The 21,217-nt window shown below is 37.7% G+C and overlaps 3 protein-coding genes across 3 annotated transcripts; all 3 read right to left on the bottom strand.

Annotated features, from left to right (window-relative positions):
* Window positions 1-53: 53 nt before the first annotated feature.
* LOC119644479 (SPRY domain-containing SOCS box protein 3-like) lies at window positions 54-2,397 on the bottom strand. Its single transcript, XM_038044037.1, has 2 exons — window positions 1,778-2,397; window positions 54-441 (listed from the first exon to the last, which is right to left on the bottom strand). Exons 1-2 carry the CDS (start codon window positions 2,381-2,383, stop codon window positions 190-192), a joined length of 858 nt encoding a protein of 285 aa, XP_037899965.1. The 5' UTR covers window positions 2,384-2,397; the 3' UTR covers window positions 54-189.
* A 292-nt stretch (window positions 2,398-2,689) lies between these two features.
* On the bottom strand, window positions 2,690-3,711 carry LOC119644480. The gene has a single exon (XM_038044038.1). It carries the CDS (start codon window positions 3,469-3,471, stop codon window positions 2,713-2,715), a length of 759 nt encoding a protein of 252 aa, XP_037899966.1. The 5' UTR covers window positions 3,472-3,711; the 3' UTR covers window positions 2,690-2,712.
* A 3,787-nt stretch (window positions 3,712-7,498) lies between these two features.
* On the bottom strand, window positions 7,499-18,793 carry LOC119644478 (collagen alpha-1(IV) chain-like). Its single transcript, XM_038044035.1, has 9 exons — window positions 18,561-18,793; window positions 14,227-14,275; window positions 12,410-13,354; window positions 11,857-12,353; window positions 10,219-11,669; window positions 9,190-10,158; window positions 8,781-9,122; window positions 7,911-8,713; window positions 7,499-7,853 (listed from the first exon to the last, which is right to left on the bottom strand). Exons 1-9 carry the CDS (start codon window positions 18,578-18,580, stop codon window positions 7,593-7,595), a joined length of 5,337 nt encoding a protein of 1,778 aa, XP_037899963.1. The 5' UTR covers window positions 18,581-18,793; the 3' UTR covers window positions 7,499-7,592.
* Between the last annotated feature and the right edge of the window lie 2,424 nt (window positions 18,794-21,217).

The following is a 21,217-nucleotide window of genomic DNA, read 5'->3' on the forward strand; positions in this document are numbered from 1 at the left end:
TATATATATATATATATATATATATATATATATATATATATATATAAATGAGCGAGAATTAATTACTGATTAATTTATCTAAATCATGGCACTGTAAATGTTATCATGAGACCTTTTCTTTCAATTCTTCTCCTTTAAAATCTTATTAACATTAATTACGCTGATTCAGTTAATTAAAAGCACATATATCTAAAAATCAAATAACAAATCATAATTATCCACCTGCCTTAACGGTGTGTAATCGCCTAGAACTTCCGCTAAATAATTGCTTATAATAGCTGGCAACTTCAATTGTATTAAATCCTGGCGGGTTTTTATATGTTTCATAATCACGGCACGGCAACGATCCTGTAGATTGACAAAATCGCGACGTGCGCACTTTAATGTCATTTCAGTTTTGGCTGCTGTGGAACAGACGACTGGGTATAAGGGCTCCTTAATCTGAAAATGTAAATATATATATATATATATATATATAAACAGGTTCGAAGGCAATGCATGGTTAAAGAGCGGGCGGAGTTTATGAAAGTCTAGATGATGGTGGTATTTGCTCTGGTTGGCGGATGGAAGTGATTACTAAACAATTAATATGAGCTTGTAGAATTGAATATTGACTTTTAAATCGATGTCTGCATATAAATACATATTTATATATTTATTACTCATTAATTAAAAGGCGTCAGATAACTAGATTATATGGGCCTGTACATCTAACAACACCCAAGGGTATTTGGAGGTTACAAAATGAAGCATATTATTGAACGAATATGGAAAAGATAAAGGGCAACTATTTACATTTGATGTACTTTGTATAGCTATAGAATACAATGTAGGTATCAAAGCCCTCACGTGCTCGTAATCATGCCTGTTCTTGAGCAGTCAATAAATCTCGATAAAGGACATTCGAATGAAATGTGGCAGAGAGGAAGTGACATTACTGGATACACATTTGGCGAATTAAGTCCTTTAATAGCAGTGTTTTGTATTAAACATTTCTCAAGAAAGGACATGTATCAAGCTTGTGTCTGCCACGGATTGGAATTGTGACAGCAAATAGCACAGTGGTCTCTCTGAGAACCTAGTTATTTACCCCGCAAGCGACACTTTATGATATCCACGTTTTCTTGTATGCGAGGGGCAGTATAAAGTTAACTAATTACAATAAGAGGAGGACTTGATCAACACCTTTTCGAGTAATTCAATGCAAATTCTTTGAAAACAGAAGCAATTTGGCGAAGAAGAAACACTTACAAATATTTTGAGACTCTTTCGGACAATAAAATTAAAATTGAAGGAATAATTTAGTGAACAGATTGATAGATTGAAAGTACCTAACTTTGCGAATGATAATTGTAATTTTCCTTAAGCTATTTCTTAGGACAGAAATCACGATTTTATTTTCTCCTTAAAATTAGATAATTAGTTTTGCTGAAAATAGAGTGAATTTGCCATGGGGTTTGTTAAAAATCGCCATAAATATATATTTCTTAATCTGGGATTGTTAAATTTCTTTTAATTTAGAAAAACGGAAAATCTTCGCATATGGTTTCTTAATCATCATATATGGTTTCATCAATCAAGAAAACGAAATTTATGTCTTGATACTCTTCTTCCGAATTTTCCTTCTTATTTGGCAATTGTTTAATCACTAGAAGTGAAAGTAGATGAGGAATGAAGAGAGATGAGGGATGAAGAAGCTTGAATCTATTATGAATAAATCTTTATGGATCACAGAGAGAGAAAATTACTTTCTTGTTCTGGTCTTCCTTCTGCTTACCTTGTCTAAACCATGAAATGCTACGCCCAAGCATTTACCATCTTTATAGTAGGTTAATGTCCCTTCGATACCGTCGAATAATATGCCAATAACTGTGGCCTGATTTTCTTTAAATCGTTTCGTATAAAGCAGCGCAATACCATCGTGCCATAGTACGCCTTTATGGGATAGACCCCAACCGTGTACATTTTCGCCTAACATATTACGAAATGAATTTGCATGCAAGCGTGCTTTATTGGTACCGATACCAAACATAATGCTTGTACCGAATATACGTTGCGAGACGTGTAACTCCCAATAAAAACGACCATTATTTAAAGGCCGTTTACCTTGTACACCGGCAGTACCTTTACTCCAATTCGGATGGAAATGCACAGTACGGTCATTGGGTCCACTTAATACTACTTCTTTGGAACGATGTCGCCGACTCCAAGTCCAGTTATCTTCACAACCATGTTCTAGAGGTACAAGTGCTTTTCTAGACATAGCGTTACGCTTAAGGATCGATGTTGTAGGCGAATTATTCGCTGATCTAGCATTGGAGCGTTGACGATGGCGCGGTGTGCTGTTTCGTGACGAACTGGTGCTACTCTCACTTGAAGTCATATTGTAATTTTGCTTTTGTGCTTTTAATAAATGCCCTTTCAGCGGTTATTAGTATTCATCAGGCATGCTTGGGAATTTCTTTTTTTCTTTTTTTTTTTACTTAGCTAAGTTCTTTCAAGTACTTTTGTGAATAGATTCAAGTGTTTTCTTGTTAAACTCAATAGCGCTATTCAGGTGTATATGCAGGTGGGGGTTGTTAAAACCCAATTGGTCTTCAAATTCAATCAATATTTGTATATTTGAGCATCTTTCAACAAGTCTTGTAGAATAGATTATCTGTTAAAGTCTTCTTCAAAGAGGGAAAAGCAAATAAACAAAGGCAAAAATTTTCACAAGTATGTGGTAGATAAACCAGTTCTATGATCGTAAGGTACAAAACTTTGGGAGGCTGGACCGCAGCTGTTAACACCGAACGCACTTTGACGGTCCTCAAAAGGTGAAGGCGATATTAAACCAGCATGATCAGGTGACAGTAACGAAATGAATTCACTGTGTGTGGTGCTGATAACACTTGAAGGGGAAGTCAATGGGCTGGACTGATAACCGGAATCTGTGGGTGAAGTTTGCTCCTCCTGTGCTAAAAAATGACTTTCAACGTTTTTGTATTTTGATAGTAAAGGAATTGGTTGGATGTTTTGCTGTTTTTGTTGTTGCAAATTACGTTTTAATTCACGTTTTATTCTACGTAATTGCCGCAAATCTGCCGTCCTTTCAAAACTTCTACCCAACGAACACCACAGACTGTTATTATATTCCTTTTGTTGTTGTAATTTATGCATATGCAACTCTTGTAAATGAAAATGATGACGGCAGTAGCCCTGCGGTGTATTAGCGCAGAAACGACAATACTCGTTGCCACCTAACGCATTTGAACTGCTCGAGTTCAAAACATAACCTCGTTTTCTGGATCGTTTCACTTGACATCCTTGATATTCATCTGGACCTATTTTCGTACTTTTAGCTGATTCTGCTGCTTCTTTTAATAGGCGCACATTTTTCGGATTGATCCATCGGTCATGAATGTATAACACTAAACGCTGACAATACAGGCAGATTGATTGGAAGAACAACAACAAAACGATAATCATTCAGAGAATTTATTTAAACTTTCTTATAAGCACAACACCAACACGTACATACGTGCGTAGCGGGGTAAGTAAAGGAAGTTGATGAATAATTGTATACGCGTATGCAATTGCATTTATTTAACCTTTTAGGGGTTGCTCGATGACATCCGCTCAGGACACTTGGTTAAGCAAGTGCATCAAAATTTTATTTAAAATCTTTCAAAGAACTATTCAATTTTATGCATTCGATTTTCAATTTTGCAATTTTTGTGCTTAACGGTAACTTAAAAAAAAAAACAAATCATAAAAAATAACTTAAAAATGTTAACACACAATTATTTGATTTAATAATTATTGAAATTTGACTTTTTCTTATGCTAATTTTTTTTTTTTTTTTTTTTTTTCTTTCTGTCTGATACGATTTTCACGTCTAACTCTTACAATTCCAATTTGACTTCTGACAAAACCAACTACCGTTTTATCTACACGAAATATTATATGGATGGGTTATTGAAAAAAAGATATTAACCACCCCTATGTGTGTTTATACATACGCATATATATATATGTATATGAATGAAAGTATATGTAGATATATGTATATTAACGCAAGCGCTCCTGCAGCACTTGTCACTTGTCGTTGCTAGTGCTATTTAACATCGTATTAATTTGTTGTCATTGTATTTCCAGTTCCAGTTCGCATTTTTACGGAGTTTATCTTTTGTTCTCCTCATTTCCCTTTCTTCCATGAAACCCACATGATAATATGCCCTCAATTTGAATTCAGTTTTATGCTTTTACTACATTTTTTTTCTTCATTTTATCATTATTTTTATTACCGGCTTTTTACATTTGCCTCTACGTGTTGAGGGTGAAAATTTGTTAAGATTATTAAGACACTTAATGGAAGGTGGTTGCCATTCTAAACGCTATCCAAATTAATGTAGTTTTTTCTTTTAATATTTATAAGGTAAGAAAAGGATTCATTGTGATTAGAGTCTTTCGGGATTGCACCAAGAACGGTCGAAAATTTGTATCTATTTGAAAACATCAACGTCAGCCAGAGGAGGAAAATAATAATAATACGACATGTTTATGATTTTCATATTTCGCAGGAGTACGTAGAAAATTTGGGACGATCTGTGAACTGATTCGGAGGAAAACCAAAGAGATCGTAATACTTAAGATATTTTGATAAAATTTAGTACACCTACATGTTTTGGCCTACGGACGAAAGTTATTGAAAATGTTTTCATCGGACCACTTTTTCAACCATCGCCTATATAACGCCGTATTTTGAAAAGTCCCTTATAATAATCACTGTCTCAAGCAAAGTGGTGTAGGGTGTTTAATAGTGGGCGGTGTCCTACTATAATATTTTTACTTGTTATATGTAATTTATTCCTTTACTTTTTCTCCTCTTACTATTCAAATTATCTATTTTCTAAAAGTCTCATGTTATTGACTTTTGTGGGCACTTCATTGTTATCAGACTTTTACTTTGCTAGGTTTGTAAAGTCCATTTCTTCTATTGGTAACCCTTGGAAACATTAATGATACTATCACTATTACAAGCACAAAATTTGAGACTTTCCGTCTCCTAAGTCGGTTTTTCGGTTTTCTTTTTTTCGCCTGGCGTTACACAAACATTATGATCACCAATATGTAGATTTTAGAAGTAAAATTTGTAACTTCTCGCACTGCGCCCTTCAAGTTTCTTTATTAGACGCCCAATGTTAAATATTCATAAAATATTGAGCATTTACTAGCCATGCACATCCGTATTGTTGCACAAATATCGTGACGATTTTGCGGCATTAGTCCGTGCGTAACGTCGACATTTGCTGGCACAATATCCTATGAATAACAATTGCTTACCAAAGACAAAATATAAAAAAATGTCGTATGTAGTTTAAAAAACAATTCAGTAGATTTATTAAGCGATTCAAAGCTGCGAAGAGGAAACCTCACGTTTGGGTTTACCACATAGCCAAATAGTCAACCCACTATAGCTGCGTTCAATTCTCAGTGCGATAGAACGTAATTTCATTGCGTTTGGTGTCTTGCCGTAACTATAGTGCAAGACCTTGAGATTTACCGAACGGGCACATTCCTCCCAGACTGAGGCCACACCTATATTTTGCTTTTCTTCCATTTCTTTCCGACTACGAATGTGCTACACCTATAGCGCTTAGCTATAATAATAATCGTAGTAATAAAAAATTAAGGGTTAATTGTTTTCGAAGAGGATTGTTGGGTTACTTGAACCCAACGCTTGATTTTGAACTAGTAAGAATTTTGGCGTTTTCACTATAGATGGCTTTAAAGTCGCGTAATTTTAATGTTATGATGCTTATGGAAGATAATAGTTCATATATAATTACAATAAAAAACATCGTGAGATTTATTAGTGCAACCGAAAGTAATTGTCTCTTAAAAATGAATCTAAACTGCGAAACAAGCTTACTATGTTTTACCATATCATTTCGATTAAGACGAAAATGTTTCGCAGGCTGTGGAACTAAATATTGATCAACAAACAGTTTTTAACTGTTTACCTAAGACTGTGCCACGAATAGGCAACGAAAAATTTAATGGATCAAATTGTCATCAGCGAATTATAATGACGTATCGAAATTAAATCATTTTGGTAGGGTAAGGCTTTGTGTTTGATGGGATTGAAAACGAACCGTACATCGTGAGCTGTTCCACATTTGCTCTATATTATCAAAATAATACTATCAACAGATAATGCGATTAAAACAAGCAGTTGAGGTAAAGCCTCCATAGTTGACAAATAGCAAAATGATCGCCTCCCGCCGCCGTAATGGCAGAGTATAGAATATCTTCGATGTAACTAAGAGAACTTAGCTATGCGGAGCTCGCTGAATGATGTAAAACCGATTACAAAAAAGATCTGTGAAAATCACTCAGTTCAGAGATCTCAGTAATTTTACAGAGGACGCGTAAGAATTTTAGCAAGAAACATTGTCGATCAACGTGGCATGTGCTTGATATAAAGAAATTTATTTAAGTATAAAAAAAGGATTTAAATTTTGATGAAAGTGATGAAACCTTTCCTGCACCCAATATTGCGATTGCAAGATAAAGTTTGTCCTCTATTTACTTTTGCTCACACGCCTATAGTTTGTTAAGTCAGAGCGAAGCACATGCTTGCATGTACGTTTAATTCGGAATATTTGATAATAAAGTCGCTTCACTATTACTTTTGTTTTTTTTTTTTTTAATGAGAATTTCTTTATTTATATTTTTGGTTTTGTTGATGTTAAATTTATACATAATGTAAAATATTACAACTTATTCGTTAGGGATTAGGGATTCTATGTAATTGTATGCATTCATTTATTTCGACTTGATTTGATTTTTTTGTTAATAAAACAGTTAATTACATACGAAGAAAACTGTATGGCAGTTATTGGTCAGATTATAATTAAAACAAAAAAAAAAAAAAAAGGGGAAATAGGAGAGAAAAAAAATGCATTCTTTAATATAAATTAAAAGAAATGATATTAAAATTGTTTTTTCTTTCTTTTAATATTCGTCACAAGTACTTCATTATATGTTATAATTTTTGGCTTGGAATTTCTTAATTAAAATATCTTTCGTATTACCATATTATTTTGAATTGAAATATTTTCAGTTACAATTCGCTTCATATAATATTATCCGTTATATCTTTATAATTTCATTTTTTTTTTTCACAATTAGCTTTTCCTCTAATTATTTATTTGCTTCTTACTTAAGTTAAAAAACACTAATAATAAAATAATTAAAAAAAAGTATTAAAAATGAACTTTAAATTCGTTTATAAAAAGTTATATATGCACTGTTTTATATTTAAATTGTATTGGTGTTGGTGTTTAGTTTAATTCGGTAAAAATTTTTACATTTATTTTAACATGTTTGGCATTCGATTACTTAGCAAAAGTATTCATTTCATGTTGTGAATGTGTATATTGTCTGTTTCGTATTTAAGAAATTTTTAGCGATATATTTTTTAAGGTTAATTAAAAAAAAAAAACAGAGAGAGAGAGTAGTTATGAAAACAAAAAAGGATAGCGACCAGGTGGAAATATAAGCTAAGGGTGAACATAAAGGGAGAGAGAAGGGACCACCCTTGCTTATGATGAATTTTTTATACATACTTGGCACCTCGAAATCCGCGTCAGTAGCTCCCCTGCTTTGATGGTTTGCATTGCGGGTCTCTGGAATTGTTGGTAATCTTCTAGTGTTACCAACCAGAAACTGGACATGGTCTCGTAGAAATGACATTGACCTTTACCCCCATTACATTCAATGAATGGCGTTGTTCGGAAATCTTCCAGGCAGGAGCCTGGGGAAGCTAATGCTTGACCGCCACCTCCGTTACCTACGGCAGTGTGCTAAGAATAAAAATAATTTGTTTTTATTTCTTTTATCAAATATTGAATTGAAATTACCATTAGGAAACTGTAACCGATCCAAAGACCTTCCCAACCGGCTGGGCAATTTGGTATCTCGATCGATTGACTATGCACAGCAATCACATTCGATGGTGCTTCACATACGGTACAACGAGATATATAACGGCTGACGTCTTGGACTTGTACTGGCATCATTGGTAGTGGTGCTGAAGTTGTGAGCCAAAATGATTTGTCGTTTCTTGAAGCATAATTGCATACATTATTGGGTCCGCACGATAAGACGGGCAGTGTTGAAAACCGACGCACACAAGACCCGGGAGATCCTAAATCTTGATTGTGAGCGTAATCGTTACCGTCGATATAGAGCATAGAATATCCGTTCCATAATTCGATGTGACCTGGTTGGCATCGTGGAATTTCTTCTGACTGACTATGCTTCACTAGCAGAATTCCAGTAAGGTAATCCTGAGCTGCGGAACAAGGTAAGCCGGCATCGCCTTTTCCACCTGTTAGACCTGGTGGTCCATCTCGACCTACGGGGCCGGGTAGTCCTTGGTCGCCTTTCGGACCAGGACGTCCCATTGGGCCAGTCAAACCAATTAAACCTTGTTCTCCTTTTTCACCGCGTTCGCCTTTGAGACCAACCAGACCGCGTGGACCAGGAGGGCCTGTTTCACCCTTTTGGCCGTTTCTTCCTGGATATCCTGGCTCACCTTTCGGCCCTGGTGGGGGCACCATGCCTGGCTCACCCTTTGCGCCCTTTTGACCAGATAAACCATCACGGCCGTCACGTCCTTTCGGGCCAGTAAAACCCATTTCACCTGGTGCTCCGACAGGACCAGGGCGGCCATCAAGTCTAGTTTGGTCAAAAGGGCGCGAAGGGTGAGCCAGGCTTGGTGGCACCACCAGGGCGGCCATCAAGTCCAGGTTGACCCATGTCACCCTTTTGACCAGTCGATCCTGGCATGCCAGGAGCTCCCATTAAACCGTAGTCACCTTTTTCGCCTTTTTGACCTTGAAGTCCTGGCAAACCCATTTCACCTTTGGGTCCAGGATAGCCCATGTCGCCTTTAACGCCTGCAGCACCAGGCATGCCATCACCACCATCCCTGCCAGGTGATCCCATGGAGCCGCGCTCACCCTTTGGACCAGGAGGGCCAATAGGGCCAGGTTGGCCTTCAGGTCCAGGATTTCCGGGAAGACCAGGTAAGCCCTTTTCTCCTTTTTGACCAGCGGGGCCAGGAGCACCTAAAATAACAATATGGGGCTAAGTTTACGATATTTGAGTGTATGAGTATAACGTGTATGAAATTACCTTCCCGTCCATTTTTACCGGTACGCCCAGGCAAGCCTTTTTCACCCTTTATTGTTAAGCCTGGAACGCCAACGTCCCCCATAGGTCCTATTTCACCTTTTTGACCTGGAGTTCCGTTTAATCCTGGGCTGCCATGAGGACCGGTTAGACCTCTGTCACCTTTCGCGCCGGGGAAGCCTGCTGGACCTTGATTACCTTTCTCGCCGGCAGGACCAGGCATACCAATAAGACCGGGTTCACCCATATCTCCTTTTTCACCTTTAATCGTGATTGGTACTGCGTTGAGGCCAGGAGCTCCTGGTAATCCACGATCTCCTTTAGCGCCAGGTGTTCCATTGAAACCAGGTAAACCGGTTTCGCCTTTATCTCCTTTAGGTCCATTAACACCTGGGAAGCCGCGTTCTCCTTTATCGCCTTTTATGCCGGTATGACCCATCGGACCGGGGAGACCGATTTCTCCTGGCTTACCATCCAGTCCGGGATGACCCGGCACACCGGGAGGACCAATTGCACCTTTGTCACCTTTTGCTCCGAGGGGACCAGGATAACCTTGGTCACCCTTCTGTCCAGGGGTTCCTTCCCGGCCGTCTATACCGTCCCGACCCCTATCACCCTTTTCACCAGGAGCACCCGGTCGTCCATGTAGCGCAAGACCAGGCACACCCTTTTCACCAATTAATCCGGGAGTTCCTGGCCTTCCACTTTCACCACGCAGTCCTGGTGGTCCTGGCTCACCCTTTTGACCTTTTTCAGAAACGTCGCCTGGCTCACCGCGTAAACCATCTGCTCCCGGGGGACCGTATTCTCCCTTTTCTCCCTCTAAACCTGGTATACCATCCGCTCCTGGTGGACCAACTGGTCCTGTATCACCTTTGACGCCCATAATTCCAGACGGTCCTTGCGGACCACGTGGGCCAGGTAATCCATCTTTTCCGGTCAATCCGCGCTCGCCCTTGTCTCCCTTCACGCCTGAGAATGAAATGTGTTATTATGAGTAAAGAAAAAAAGTAGGTTCGTCATAAAGCTTACCAGGGATTCCAGCTGGTCCAGGAGGACCACGTCGACCAGCATGTCCCGTTATACCAGGGTATCCTTTAGGACCATCATTGCCAGGAGCACCACGTTCACCTTTTAAACCAGGCATTCCTACCATGCCAGGACTGCCTTGTTCACCTTTTGCACCATCGCGACCCTGAACTCCATCTACACCGGGTTTGCCAGGAGGGCCAGGAGGACCTTGAGGTCCCAAGGGACCCATATCACCTTTTTCGCCATCACGACCAGAGAATCCGGGTGTACCTGGAAAACCAGTTTCACCCTTGTCTCCAGGGTAACCAGGAGCTCCATCTAAACCAGGAGGCCCATAAGGACCGGTGGGACCTCGCTCACCCTTTTCGCCAGGCATGCCCATACGACCAGGAGGCCCAGGAGGTCCAGCCACAGCAATGCCTTGCTCACCTTTCTGTCCTGGGACGCCGCCTCTTCCAGGAGGTCCTCTCATACCATCTTTGCCTGGGTTACCAGGAGCACCCATTGGACCTATATTACCTTTTTCTCCACGTGGGCCTGCCAAACCACGTGGTCCTACAGGACCTGTTGGGCCCACAGCACCTTGATCACCTTTTTGTCCTGGTCTACCGATATCGCCTTTTTCGCCCATTGGACCCATAGGGCCTGGATTACCTTGGTCACCTCGATCACCTTTATTTCCTTTGAGAGGCATTTTGATGTTGTCTATATCACAGGATCCTGGTTCACCTTTTGTTCCTTGTGGCCCAGAAAAGCCCTTATCTCCCTTTTCTCCGTCTAGCCCTGGCTTTCCAGCGTCACCTTTTATGCTTTGACCAGGGACACCGTCGCGACCATCTCTACCAGGATTTCCGGGAATACCATCAGTTCCGCTTGGACCAGAGTAACCTTTATCACCTTTTTCGCCTACTTCACCTTTTTGACCTGGTATACCTGGAAAACCAGCTTCACCCCTATCACCTTTAGGACCAAGAGCACCTTTGTAGCCTCGTTCTCCTTTTTCACCCTTTTCGACATTAATGAGATCCAAGTCAAGCAACGCATCTTTGCCGGCGGGGCCATCCGGACCAGGAAGACCTGGTAGGCCGTCGAAACCTTTATCTCCTGGTGCACCAGGCGAGCCGGCGATGCCATCAGAACCACGTTCACCAGGATAACCACGTTCCCCAGGAGGTCCACGAAGTCCAGGGCTTCCAGGAGCCCCATCAAGTCCACGTTCTCCTTTATCACCTTTAAATCCGGGGGGACAACTTGAGCACCTTCCGCCAATATCACCTTTTGGTCCCATTTCGCCTTTTTGACCTGGTGCGCCAGGACGACCTGGATCACCTTTCTGCCCAGGTACACCAATACGCCCTGGTGTACCGGGACGTCCTAATTGAGAGTCACCGGGAGCACCAAGATTTCCTTTAAAACCTCGTTCGCCTTTTTGACCTTTAAGACCGGGTATACTAAACAAATAAAAAACAAATTGCTTTGTTATAAATTTTTGAAAGAGCTTGGTTCTTATTGAAAATTTCAGTAAACAGTAGGCCATCGAATTCTTAATAGCCGAACTGTTAAGTTGTGGTGACTTTGACGGACGATTTAAGGTGTTCTCTTGTCAATATTACAAGAGGCAAATACTACGCAACTCACCCGGGGGTTCCATCGTCGCCTTTTAATCCTCTTTCGCCGTATCCCGGAAGACCGGGCTCACCCTTTTGCCCTTCCGGACCAGGAGGGCCCGTATGACCCTGTGGACCGATAGGTCCTACCGAACCCTGACGACCGGGATTGCCCCTTTCGCCTTTTTCACCGGCTGGACCTTCAACGCCATGTAAACCAGGAACACCGGGGCCACCTTTGGCGCCAGGTAAACCTTGTGGACCAGGAATTCCATCAAAACCATCCAAACCTTTTGGGCCCGGTGGACCGGTATATCCCCGCGGACCTTTTGGTCCCGGAGCACCAGGAGATCCACGCCCACCACCAGGAGGACCTGGTGGGCCGAGTAGACCACGTTCGCCAGCTTTTCCCGGACGACCAGGTTCACCTTTTAGACCGGGTTTGCCAGCTAGGCCATTCAAACCAGTTTCGCCACGATCTCCTTTTTGACCAGATGGACCAGGCGGGCCAAAGTTGCCTTGACGGCCCTACAAATACACTGAAATGTAATGATGAACTCTAAAAGATTTTATGCTTAGTTTACTCTATCACCGGACGGACCAGGGAGACCTTTTTCTCCCTTCATGCCATCACGACCTGGTTCACCAGGATATCCGACTTCGCCTTTTTCACCTGGGGGACCGTTATCTCCTTTCTCTCCACGATCTCCCTTTTCTCCGCTGATAGTTTCGCTACCATGTACAGGAGCTGCATTTCGAGCCGGTTCACCTTTTTCGCCTTTTTGTCCTTTTTTGCCTGGTTGAGGAGGAGCAAAGCAAGGTGCGCCTTTGTCACCTTTTTGGCCGCGATCCCCACGAGGACCTGGTACTCCGTATGGACCAGTATCTCCACGATCACCTTTAGAGCCTTGCGGACCATCTGGACCTGGGTTCCCAGAGCGACCAGCAAAACCCGGCTCACCTTTTTCCCCTTTCGCATAATCACCATTTTCTTTGGCTGGTTCACCTTTTTCGCCTTTTACACCGGGGACACCGGGATAACCGCGAGGTCCTGTCATACCACTTAGACCAGCAACGCCAGGTAAACCCTTTTCGCCATCGCATCCATCTTTACCAGGTATACCAGGAGCACCTGGATTGCCGGAGACACCTTGAATTCCGGGAACACCTGGCATACCAGGAATGCCCGAAGTGCCTCTTTCACCTTTTAATCCACGAGGACCCATAGGGCCGGGATCACCTTTTTGACCTTTGTCGCCAGGTGGTCCCTCTATGCCAGGATAACCTTGATGTCCTTTGGGACCCGGAACGCCAATGGGGCCATGTGGGCCACGATTACCTTTCTCCGCGAAACATTTAGGAATACAACCAACCGGACCACTAGTACAATTTTTTGGTGGCAAGGCATTGGGACTATCTACCACCGCATAACTATCGTCAATTGGATTGGGCAATGGCTGTGGATATTCTGGCCGGTAATGTCTTTCCGATATTGATGTTGCACCTGTGTCGGCAATTTTCCAAAATTGCTGGAAGGAATAGTAATAGCGTTCAAAAGTTATTCTAGAAAGTTTGAATCGTTAAATTAAGAGAAAAAAATTATACATTTTTTCGTGTTTACGTGCGTATTAATGGATCAACTGGATTTACGATACATGTTCTGAAAAGCTTTGCAATTGAAGTTGAACGCTGCTATGTAATAGTGTATACCGTTATCATTAATAAAAGGAACTATATACCGTTTGGAGAAGTTTGACTTTATTGCCGATACGTACAATAAACATTTTCATTGGCCGCATTATTGTAATTTTTAAAAAAGTTAGCTTAAACGAATAGCTTTCAATTTTCGTAACTATGATTACTTCAATAACAGACAGACAACTGAACACTGCTCTGGGAATGTTATGAATATGCTCGAAATGTTACGACGGTAATATCGTCACTTTATCTTTATCTTTTTTGTCTTTAGTTATGAAAAGTGGAATAACAAAACGCTAACCATTCTCTGGAGTGGGTAAAGGTGTACTTACCATGTATGTGAGTAGGACAAACATATTACATATAATGCAAACAAGCCTAAATATCGGAAAGAACACTGAATTTCGGTTTGTTGCGATCAACTACTACTCTTGATAGAGAGCTATAAGAATGGAGTTCAAAATTATATTGTCACACTCCTTTTCGGATAGAATTTAATTAACTTAAGATGGCATCCCTGTTCCGACTGTCCCTTGCTTACCGATCTCGTAGTGCAGAAGTTAATAATATGTGGGTAGCTGTTAAGTTGGAATTTTATATTTGACGTAAAATTTCACTTGACCTTACTTCTTGCTTGCACTTACATTACCGTGATGAATGCAGAAGTTACCCAAAAAAAGAAAAAAGCAAATAGAACACTTACAGCGTCTGATCCTATTAGAACTTCAGCTATGATTGCGGCAAAGAGTAGCCTGTGAAAGAAAAAAAAAAACACCAAAGGTGCAGTTAAGTGTAAAGTGATATTTTTAAAGCATTTAAAATTTGTAGACTTTCTCACCGCAAATCTATCTTATTAATAGATAAATCTACCAGTGTTTCATTTCAAATGATTTTTTATAAACCATGGGAGAAGCCAACGAAAATAGTTATTTGTCTAAGTTACAATTTGGAAAATTTGGTTGCAACCGTTACACTAACCTATCAAAGATTCAGAAATAAGTAGGTTAGCTTAATCAACCGGAATTTCTGTCTTAAAGGCAATTGTTCTTCGAAACTTGTTTATCTAGAAAATCCAGCGACCGAAGTTTCAAAATAATCAGACAACTGGAGTACATTTTTGTTACGTTTTTATTTGCAACTTTTATTATCAGATAAAAGTGTGTAAAGCAATTATATATTTTCATTTATAAAACTTCTTCCGGTGTTTACGTATTAACGCCACCGCGGCAAAAGTATTATTACTAAATTATTGTTATTATTAAAAAAAAATTATTAAAACATTTGTATTATTATTATATTATTATTATATTTTGAAGCAAAGAAACTTTTTTCAAAAGTTTAAAGGGTTGCTTTTTATTGGTTTTTAAATGGAATTTTTCCCGCGGTGGCGTTAATATGTAAGTACCATTCTTTCATTACGAGCGATACTATCTAGTATTGTAATTTCCAAATTTAAATATATATTTTTGTGCTGTTCCAGTTATTAAAATATGCATTACAATTTGGAGTGTAATCACGCAGCAACCTAAAATTTCGGAAGTTTTAGAAATCATTAAAAAATGTAAAAAATACCGAACAAGCACTTCAGTGGTGGCTGCTCATCATTTGTTTATCAAAGAGTTGGGCTACGGTCAGCTTTCGTTTACATTAAGGCCCATAACTATGCTGACGCGGTACAAACTTTTGCACATTTGAAGGCAAAAGTTCGTCGGACTGTCGCAGACATACCCCAAGTAGTGTTAGAAGGAATGCTTAACAATTATTAAACAATTAAACGCATCGTTTGCACCAATGTGCTCAAAGCCGTGACGGACATTTGAATGAACTTTCATCTAAAACATAATGTCAATGTCTAATCTTCAAAGTGAAGCCCAATTTACTTAAAGCTGCTTTCTTAACAAATTGTAAAAAGTAAGAAGATTGTAAGAAGTATTAACTACGCCCATTATATATAGACCATGCATTTCTTAAACCAACTCCTACGTCGACATTGAATCGGTACCGTATTACTTGGAATTACTAATTAAGAGCTTAATTGTAAGATAAAAGAAAAAAGTAGCAAACACTGCAATGGTTTAATTAGTATCACGCTTAATGAAAGCCCTTTTACTTGATGCTATATAAGATGCCCCTGGTTGTGTATGACTACCACCTCCATCCGAAACAATAGCTCGTATTTTAAACAAATTTTAAACCAAAGACTGCTACTTGCTTTTTTTTCTCTCTATTTCTAACTAATGGAGTGCTTGACAACTAGTTCACAGGTGGGTAATTGTCGATTCGTATATATCAGAGCTAAATGACTGAGATTTATTCTTATGTAATGGTGAATATTAATTAAGATGTTGTTTGATTTTTGTGAACAAATTTTCATAAACGGCAATGCCTACTAGTTCAAGGTAAGAAAAATGAAAAATTACCTCATTGTTTTACTGCACTAATAATATTGTTCTCGGTTTCAAAGGCACTCATCTTTTGTATTAACTTGCGTTCCATTAATAAAAAATATATATATATGGAAACAGAGATTTTCACATTACACATTTCTGACGTGGGGGTAAAGCTTTGTATCATTGTTAAGAATGGCAAGAGAAAAACCAAGAAATGTTAAAATTTCGCAGATTTAACAAAACTTGGTTAAGGTACTTGCAAAGGTCCTACAAGTGCGTTGGAAAGAAAGGAAAGCAGCGCACACATTTCACGATCTCAACGAATTTTTCGAAGAGGGCGCAATCAGTGAAAGTCGATGCAGGGAATGGTTTGCCCGTTTCAAATCTAACGACGGCAACTTGAAAGATAAGTCACGAAGAGGCCGACCATCGAATTTCGACGACCAGATAGTTTTGGCAGGCTTGGAAGGGGACGAAAGCTTGACAAGTCGAATACTAGCCGACAACTTCAACGTAGACCATCCACCCATTGAGCGTTGTCTCAAAAAGGTCAAACAGTAGATGATGAGTACGCTCCGGATCAATCATTTAGAAATGTTACTGTGTGTATTTTTATGTTTCCATTTTCATAATAAATAGTGTTCAAAAACGCCTGATAACACCGTTTAAAAACGCCTGATAATTATGCATTAACCTATCATATAAAATTATTTGGCACTGAAGAGATCTCCATAAATTAAATCGAAGCCCAACATTTTTTAATTCCTTACCCTGGATTTCCAAATACTTATAGTCAAAATCTCGTTAAGTACGTCAAAATGCTCATCGAATAACCAAGAAGTGCGCATTTCTTCTACGATGTCTTTTTAATAAAAACTTGAAATATCTAATATTTGATGCCCTTTCGGATATAAATTAAGAAAAAGAAGAAGTTAAATTTAATAGAAGAAAAGCTTGTGCATATTGTCACTGCTTCTAATATTATGGTTACCAGGGAGTGATGACATCGGGAATTGCCTTTTCTAAACTGAACTCAATTCGAAGCAATACGTTTGTATTAAAGCGAATAATATAATCCCGGGATTTACAACCAAGCCCCACATACGAAACTAAAAGTTAATAGTTAATAGTGAAAATTATATAATTTCATAACTTTGTTTTCAAGCATAAGCAACCTGAATTTTACATGAATTTTAAACATATCGCTCCCTTCATTCAGTAACGGCCGCCTCTTTCTTTATCCGCCCAGTTTTTCTTTACTTTTTTTTTTAATATGCCCAATTGCTTACGGGATATCCTCGATACGTGTAACACGGTGCCGATCAGAAAGTAGTGAGGAAAGAGGGAAAACAGTAGTAATAGCGAATTGCCAAAGTGCTAAGCTTTTACCGCCTTAGTCTGAGACCTACTCTTCAAAAGAGCGTTGAGAGAAAAACCTTAAGTGATAAGTGGTGACCACTTGATCGAAAACTCATCATTTTGAGCTTTCAAATATTCGAAAAGATTGTAACTGCAGTCGTCGCAACAGGCTCCTTGAAAATGTTCGGAATAAAAAAAAACATTTTTTCAGATTAGCTTTCTTTCGCACGCTCGATTGCTGTTTCTTTTGCAAAGTTCTTGATTTGGTTTGTGAGATTTTGCGATTGAATTTCTGTTATCGATAGCTTATAAAATTTTCAAACTAGTCGTAGCGAAGCTTAACTTTAACGCTCCTTGAGTCTAACAGTATATCACATAGCGATCCCACAATTCTGCTTAAAGTCATTCATCAGGAGATAGCATACACAAGACATTCTCAAAAATCAAATGAAGTTTAATACTTATTGACGATCAGTTAGTTAGTACTCAGAATTTTTGGAAAATGGAATTCATATTTTATGCGCAATAAAATTTTCAAGTTTCTTATATATTTTATAAACAACAATCGGCGAAGGAACTGCACTTATCAAAAAGAATCATATCGCAGTAAATTCCGAGAATTTCAACTGATGATATTTAAAATTTTCATCTATCAAAAATCAGAAAAAAGAAACGGCAATAAAGTAAACTAAAGCAGAATTTCGTGCTCTAAAGTTAACTTTTGGTTCCCGAAAAAAAAAAAATAAAACATAGAAGTACGAAGATAAACTTGAATTATTTGAGTAATGTGAAGAATTATTTTTATTACTAAAAGAAAGATAGATAACCTGATTATGGCCTTTTAACCTGATTGACATGTTCCTTGTCCGCTTTAGTGACATTACTGGAATATGAAATGTTTCCGATTAAATATCGATCACTTTTCTTCTAAGATGTTCGCGTAAATTGTTAAACTTAAAGATAAGTTCATATTGCTGCAGACAGAAGTAATCAAAAAAAAAAAAAAAAAAAAGAAAGAGACTCGTAAGAGATATAATTAAAGAGAATTTGTCTCTTCTGCAGAAGAGAAAAAAAATTTTACTGAGTAACCAATCAAATAAACAACAAATGAAGAGAGTTTTAAGAGTTTAGTGCTCTTAAGCTTTAAAGTCTTGAAATCATTTTATTTTAAAAAATTAATTATGAAAGTTTTTCTCAATATTTTCTATTTCTTAGAGCAAATTTTATTTTTCAAGAGTAGAACAAATTTTTTCCAAAAATCGAATTTTATTTTTTAATGATGACTTACCGCTTCCAACGGGGCTCCATTATACCCCTAAAAATATCAACGCTTAGAATTTGCTATTCTTGCACTTTCCCACTTAATAAATGTATAACTTGAAATTTAAGAAAAAAAAAAAAAAAATTTCACACCACCCGATAAACACTAGTCGGTTAACTTTCTTTGAAAAGTTTGCATGAAGTTGGAAAAAAAGTAATTATTATTAAAATTTTTTTTTTTTTCGCTTTTTATTAATTTAACGATCTATTTACTTTTTTATGTGTGTCGGGATTTTGTACAATTCGAGTTTTTATTATTTTTTCTTATTTAGTGGTTATCGTTTAACTATATTTTTTATTAAACAATTGCAAAAAAAAAAAATTTTTTTTCTTTTCTTTCTTTAAGTAAATAAAATAAAAAAATATATATATTTTTTAAAAAATTTTTTTCATTTATTGCAAACCCCATCTATCCCACTATTAAAGGGTAGAGTGATGGGCCTCTCAAACGGGCTTGGCACTATTATATTAAGCGCACGATCTAACACTATGGAACGACTGGAGCGTACTGATTGCTTGCCACGCTGCAAGCCAAACAAATTCATCCAGTAGCCAAACTACTACTTACTTGCGAAGGCACAACACAACTAATTATTGAAGAAATTCCAGCCAACACTACATTGATCGTTGCTCAACAAAAACAACGATTTTCGATCTTTACTTACACGAATGTCTCCAATATGCTAACGAAGTGTGAGCGCAATATATGTGAATTCACGAACACTTGTCTTATGTGCCTTATGCGCGCCTGTGTGTGTGTGTGTGTGTGTATGTTTGTGTGTTTATATGTCTGCTCGCAGATATCGCACGTATAACATAGTTCACACACTAGAAGTGTGTGAAAGCATACATTCTTTACATAGAAATATAAATGTGTAAATGCACACACACACACACACACACACACACACACACACACACACACACATACATACATATATATGCATAAATATATATATATATGTATATATATACACATACATATAAATATATATATGCAATTATATGTTTTATATGTAGCTTGTATAGTTTTGCACAATTTGCGATTTTGCGTGTATTTGTTAATCATGCAGATGATAACTTTTTTGACATTTTTCTTAAAAATCTTGAAAGTTTTGCTCATAGATTTACGTTTAGAAAAACTTTAAAAAAATATTATCCTTAATCTGTGTATAGGTATTCACATAATTATATATATAAATATATATATATATATATATATATATATGTATATATATGCACATTTATATATGTTTCTATTTGTACATATAAATGTATACACCTACATATATATATTGTATATTATGCAGTAGTATTTGTTATGATATGAACTAAACGCAAAGTTATTGATGCTGCTGTTGCTTTTGCTTTTGCTTCTGCTGCTCGCTATTAAAGTTAAAATTATCAACAATTGTAAGAAATGAAAACAACAAATTAGCACATAAGTTCCGACTTGTTTGCAAAAGTATGTAAGTGGGTATCACAAGTCTCACTTTATAATTGCTGTTATCGCATGAAATTTAAAAAATGAATGAATGCTTTCTTATTATTTCAAACATTTACAAATTTGTATACATATACACGAATGCATATCCATACAAATGCATCCATGCACGTTGAATAAAAAACTGCATAACAAATACGCTGCATATAATACGTCAATGTTGGAAAATATTTCGTGTTATAAGTCAAGGCAAACATGTTTTTTTTTTTTTTTTTTCATATTTATAAAATATTTATTTGCATACATTGTACACGAATTTTTATGAAATATACAATTTTGTTAAAAATTTTTTCACCTACTTTTATTAATTTTCTTAACATTAGACTAGAACTGCGTAATGTATTTATTTCAACATAAACGTAACAGTTATTTTTAGATTTCCTCACACATACGCAAAAGCATGCAAGTTTATTATACAACAAAGCGTATGAGTAATGTTAATTATTAATATCAATTACATGTGTGACTGACTATAGTTTACATATTAGAAAGTCTAAAAAATATTAAGCCTAATTGCAGTGACAACATTACTTTGCCCTTTGTATTTTTTCGTACAGTATTATGAGGTAAATAGGAGTACGACATATGTAAACTTAATGTTCTAAAAACTCCAGCGTAGAATCGGACATCAATCGGACGGAGATAAGACGCTTTCCATAAGTTGTATTTTGTTCAGCACATAATTTAACTCTCAAAAACGCTACATCATATACATTTCGCCTGAAAGCGTAAGGCTACTGCCTCAACATAGGCTACCCCCGTCATATCCAATCCGAGATATACTACTAATCGCTAATCACACAAGATATAGATAGTACTAAGCAATCAATTTAAAACAAACGCTGTAAGGGAGCCTTTTAAGAAAATGTCCGAACCGTCTCTTACGTATTATATTTCGCTCGAATTCTGTGGAATAGTTGTTTCTGCTGAACGCAACACACCACACCTGAGAACATCTGTTGAAAAAAAAAAAAGATTTACTTCAAACTACGAATAGATGAAATTCTAGAAAAGGCGACAAATACTGAAAAGCTTTTTTTTTTTCTCTTTAGAAGGACATCAGTTTTAAAAGCTTCTTTGATGATGACTCTTGTCATGCCAAGTTTACTTTAAAGGAGTTG

Source organism: Glossina fuscipes, unplaced genomic scaffold (assembly GCF_014805625.2).
Source record: "Glossina fuscipes isolate IAEA_lab_2018 unplaced genomic scaffold, Yale_Gfus_2 117611, whole genome shotgun sequence".
Lineage (NCBI taxonomy): Eukaryota > Metazoa > Arthropoda > Insecta > Diptera > Glossinidae > Glossina > Glossina fuscipes.

What these genes read in the sequence shown, in the direction of transcription:
- LOC119644480 (XM_038044038.1), bottom strand. Translation starts at nt 3,471, where the DNA reads ATGATTATCGTTTTGTTGTTGTTCTTCCAATCAATCTGCCTGTATTGT.
- LOC119644478 (XM_038044035.1), bottom strand. Translation starts at nt 18,580, where the DNA reads ATGGAGCCCCGTTGGAAGCG. An exon ending in TGGACCAGCTGGAATCCCTG is followed by an intron (nt 10,159 to 10,218) that starts GTAAGCTTTATG and finishes TTTCATTCTCAG; the next exon opens with GCGTGAAGGGAGACAAGGGC. An exon ending in CGGTAAAAATGGACGGGAAG is followed by an intron (nt 9,123 to 9,189) that starts GTAATTTCATAC and finishes TTGTTATTTTAG; the next exon opens with GTGCTCCTGGCCCCGCTGGT.
- LOC119644479 (XM_038044037.1), bottom strand. Translation starts at nt 2,383, where the DNA reads ATGACTTCAAGTGAGAGTAGCACCAGTTCGTCACGAAACAGCACACCG. An exon ending in CATTTCATGGTTTAGACAAG is followed by an intron (nt 442 to 1,777) that starts GTAAGCAGAAGG and finishes TTACATTTTCAG; the next exon opens with ATTAAGGAGCCCTTATACCC.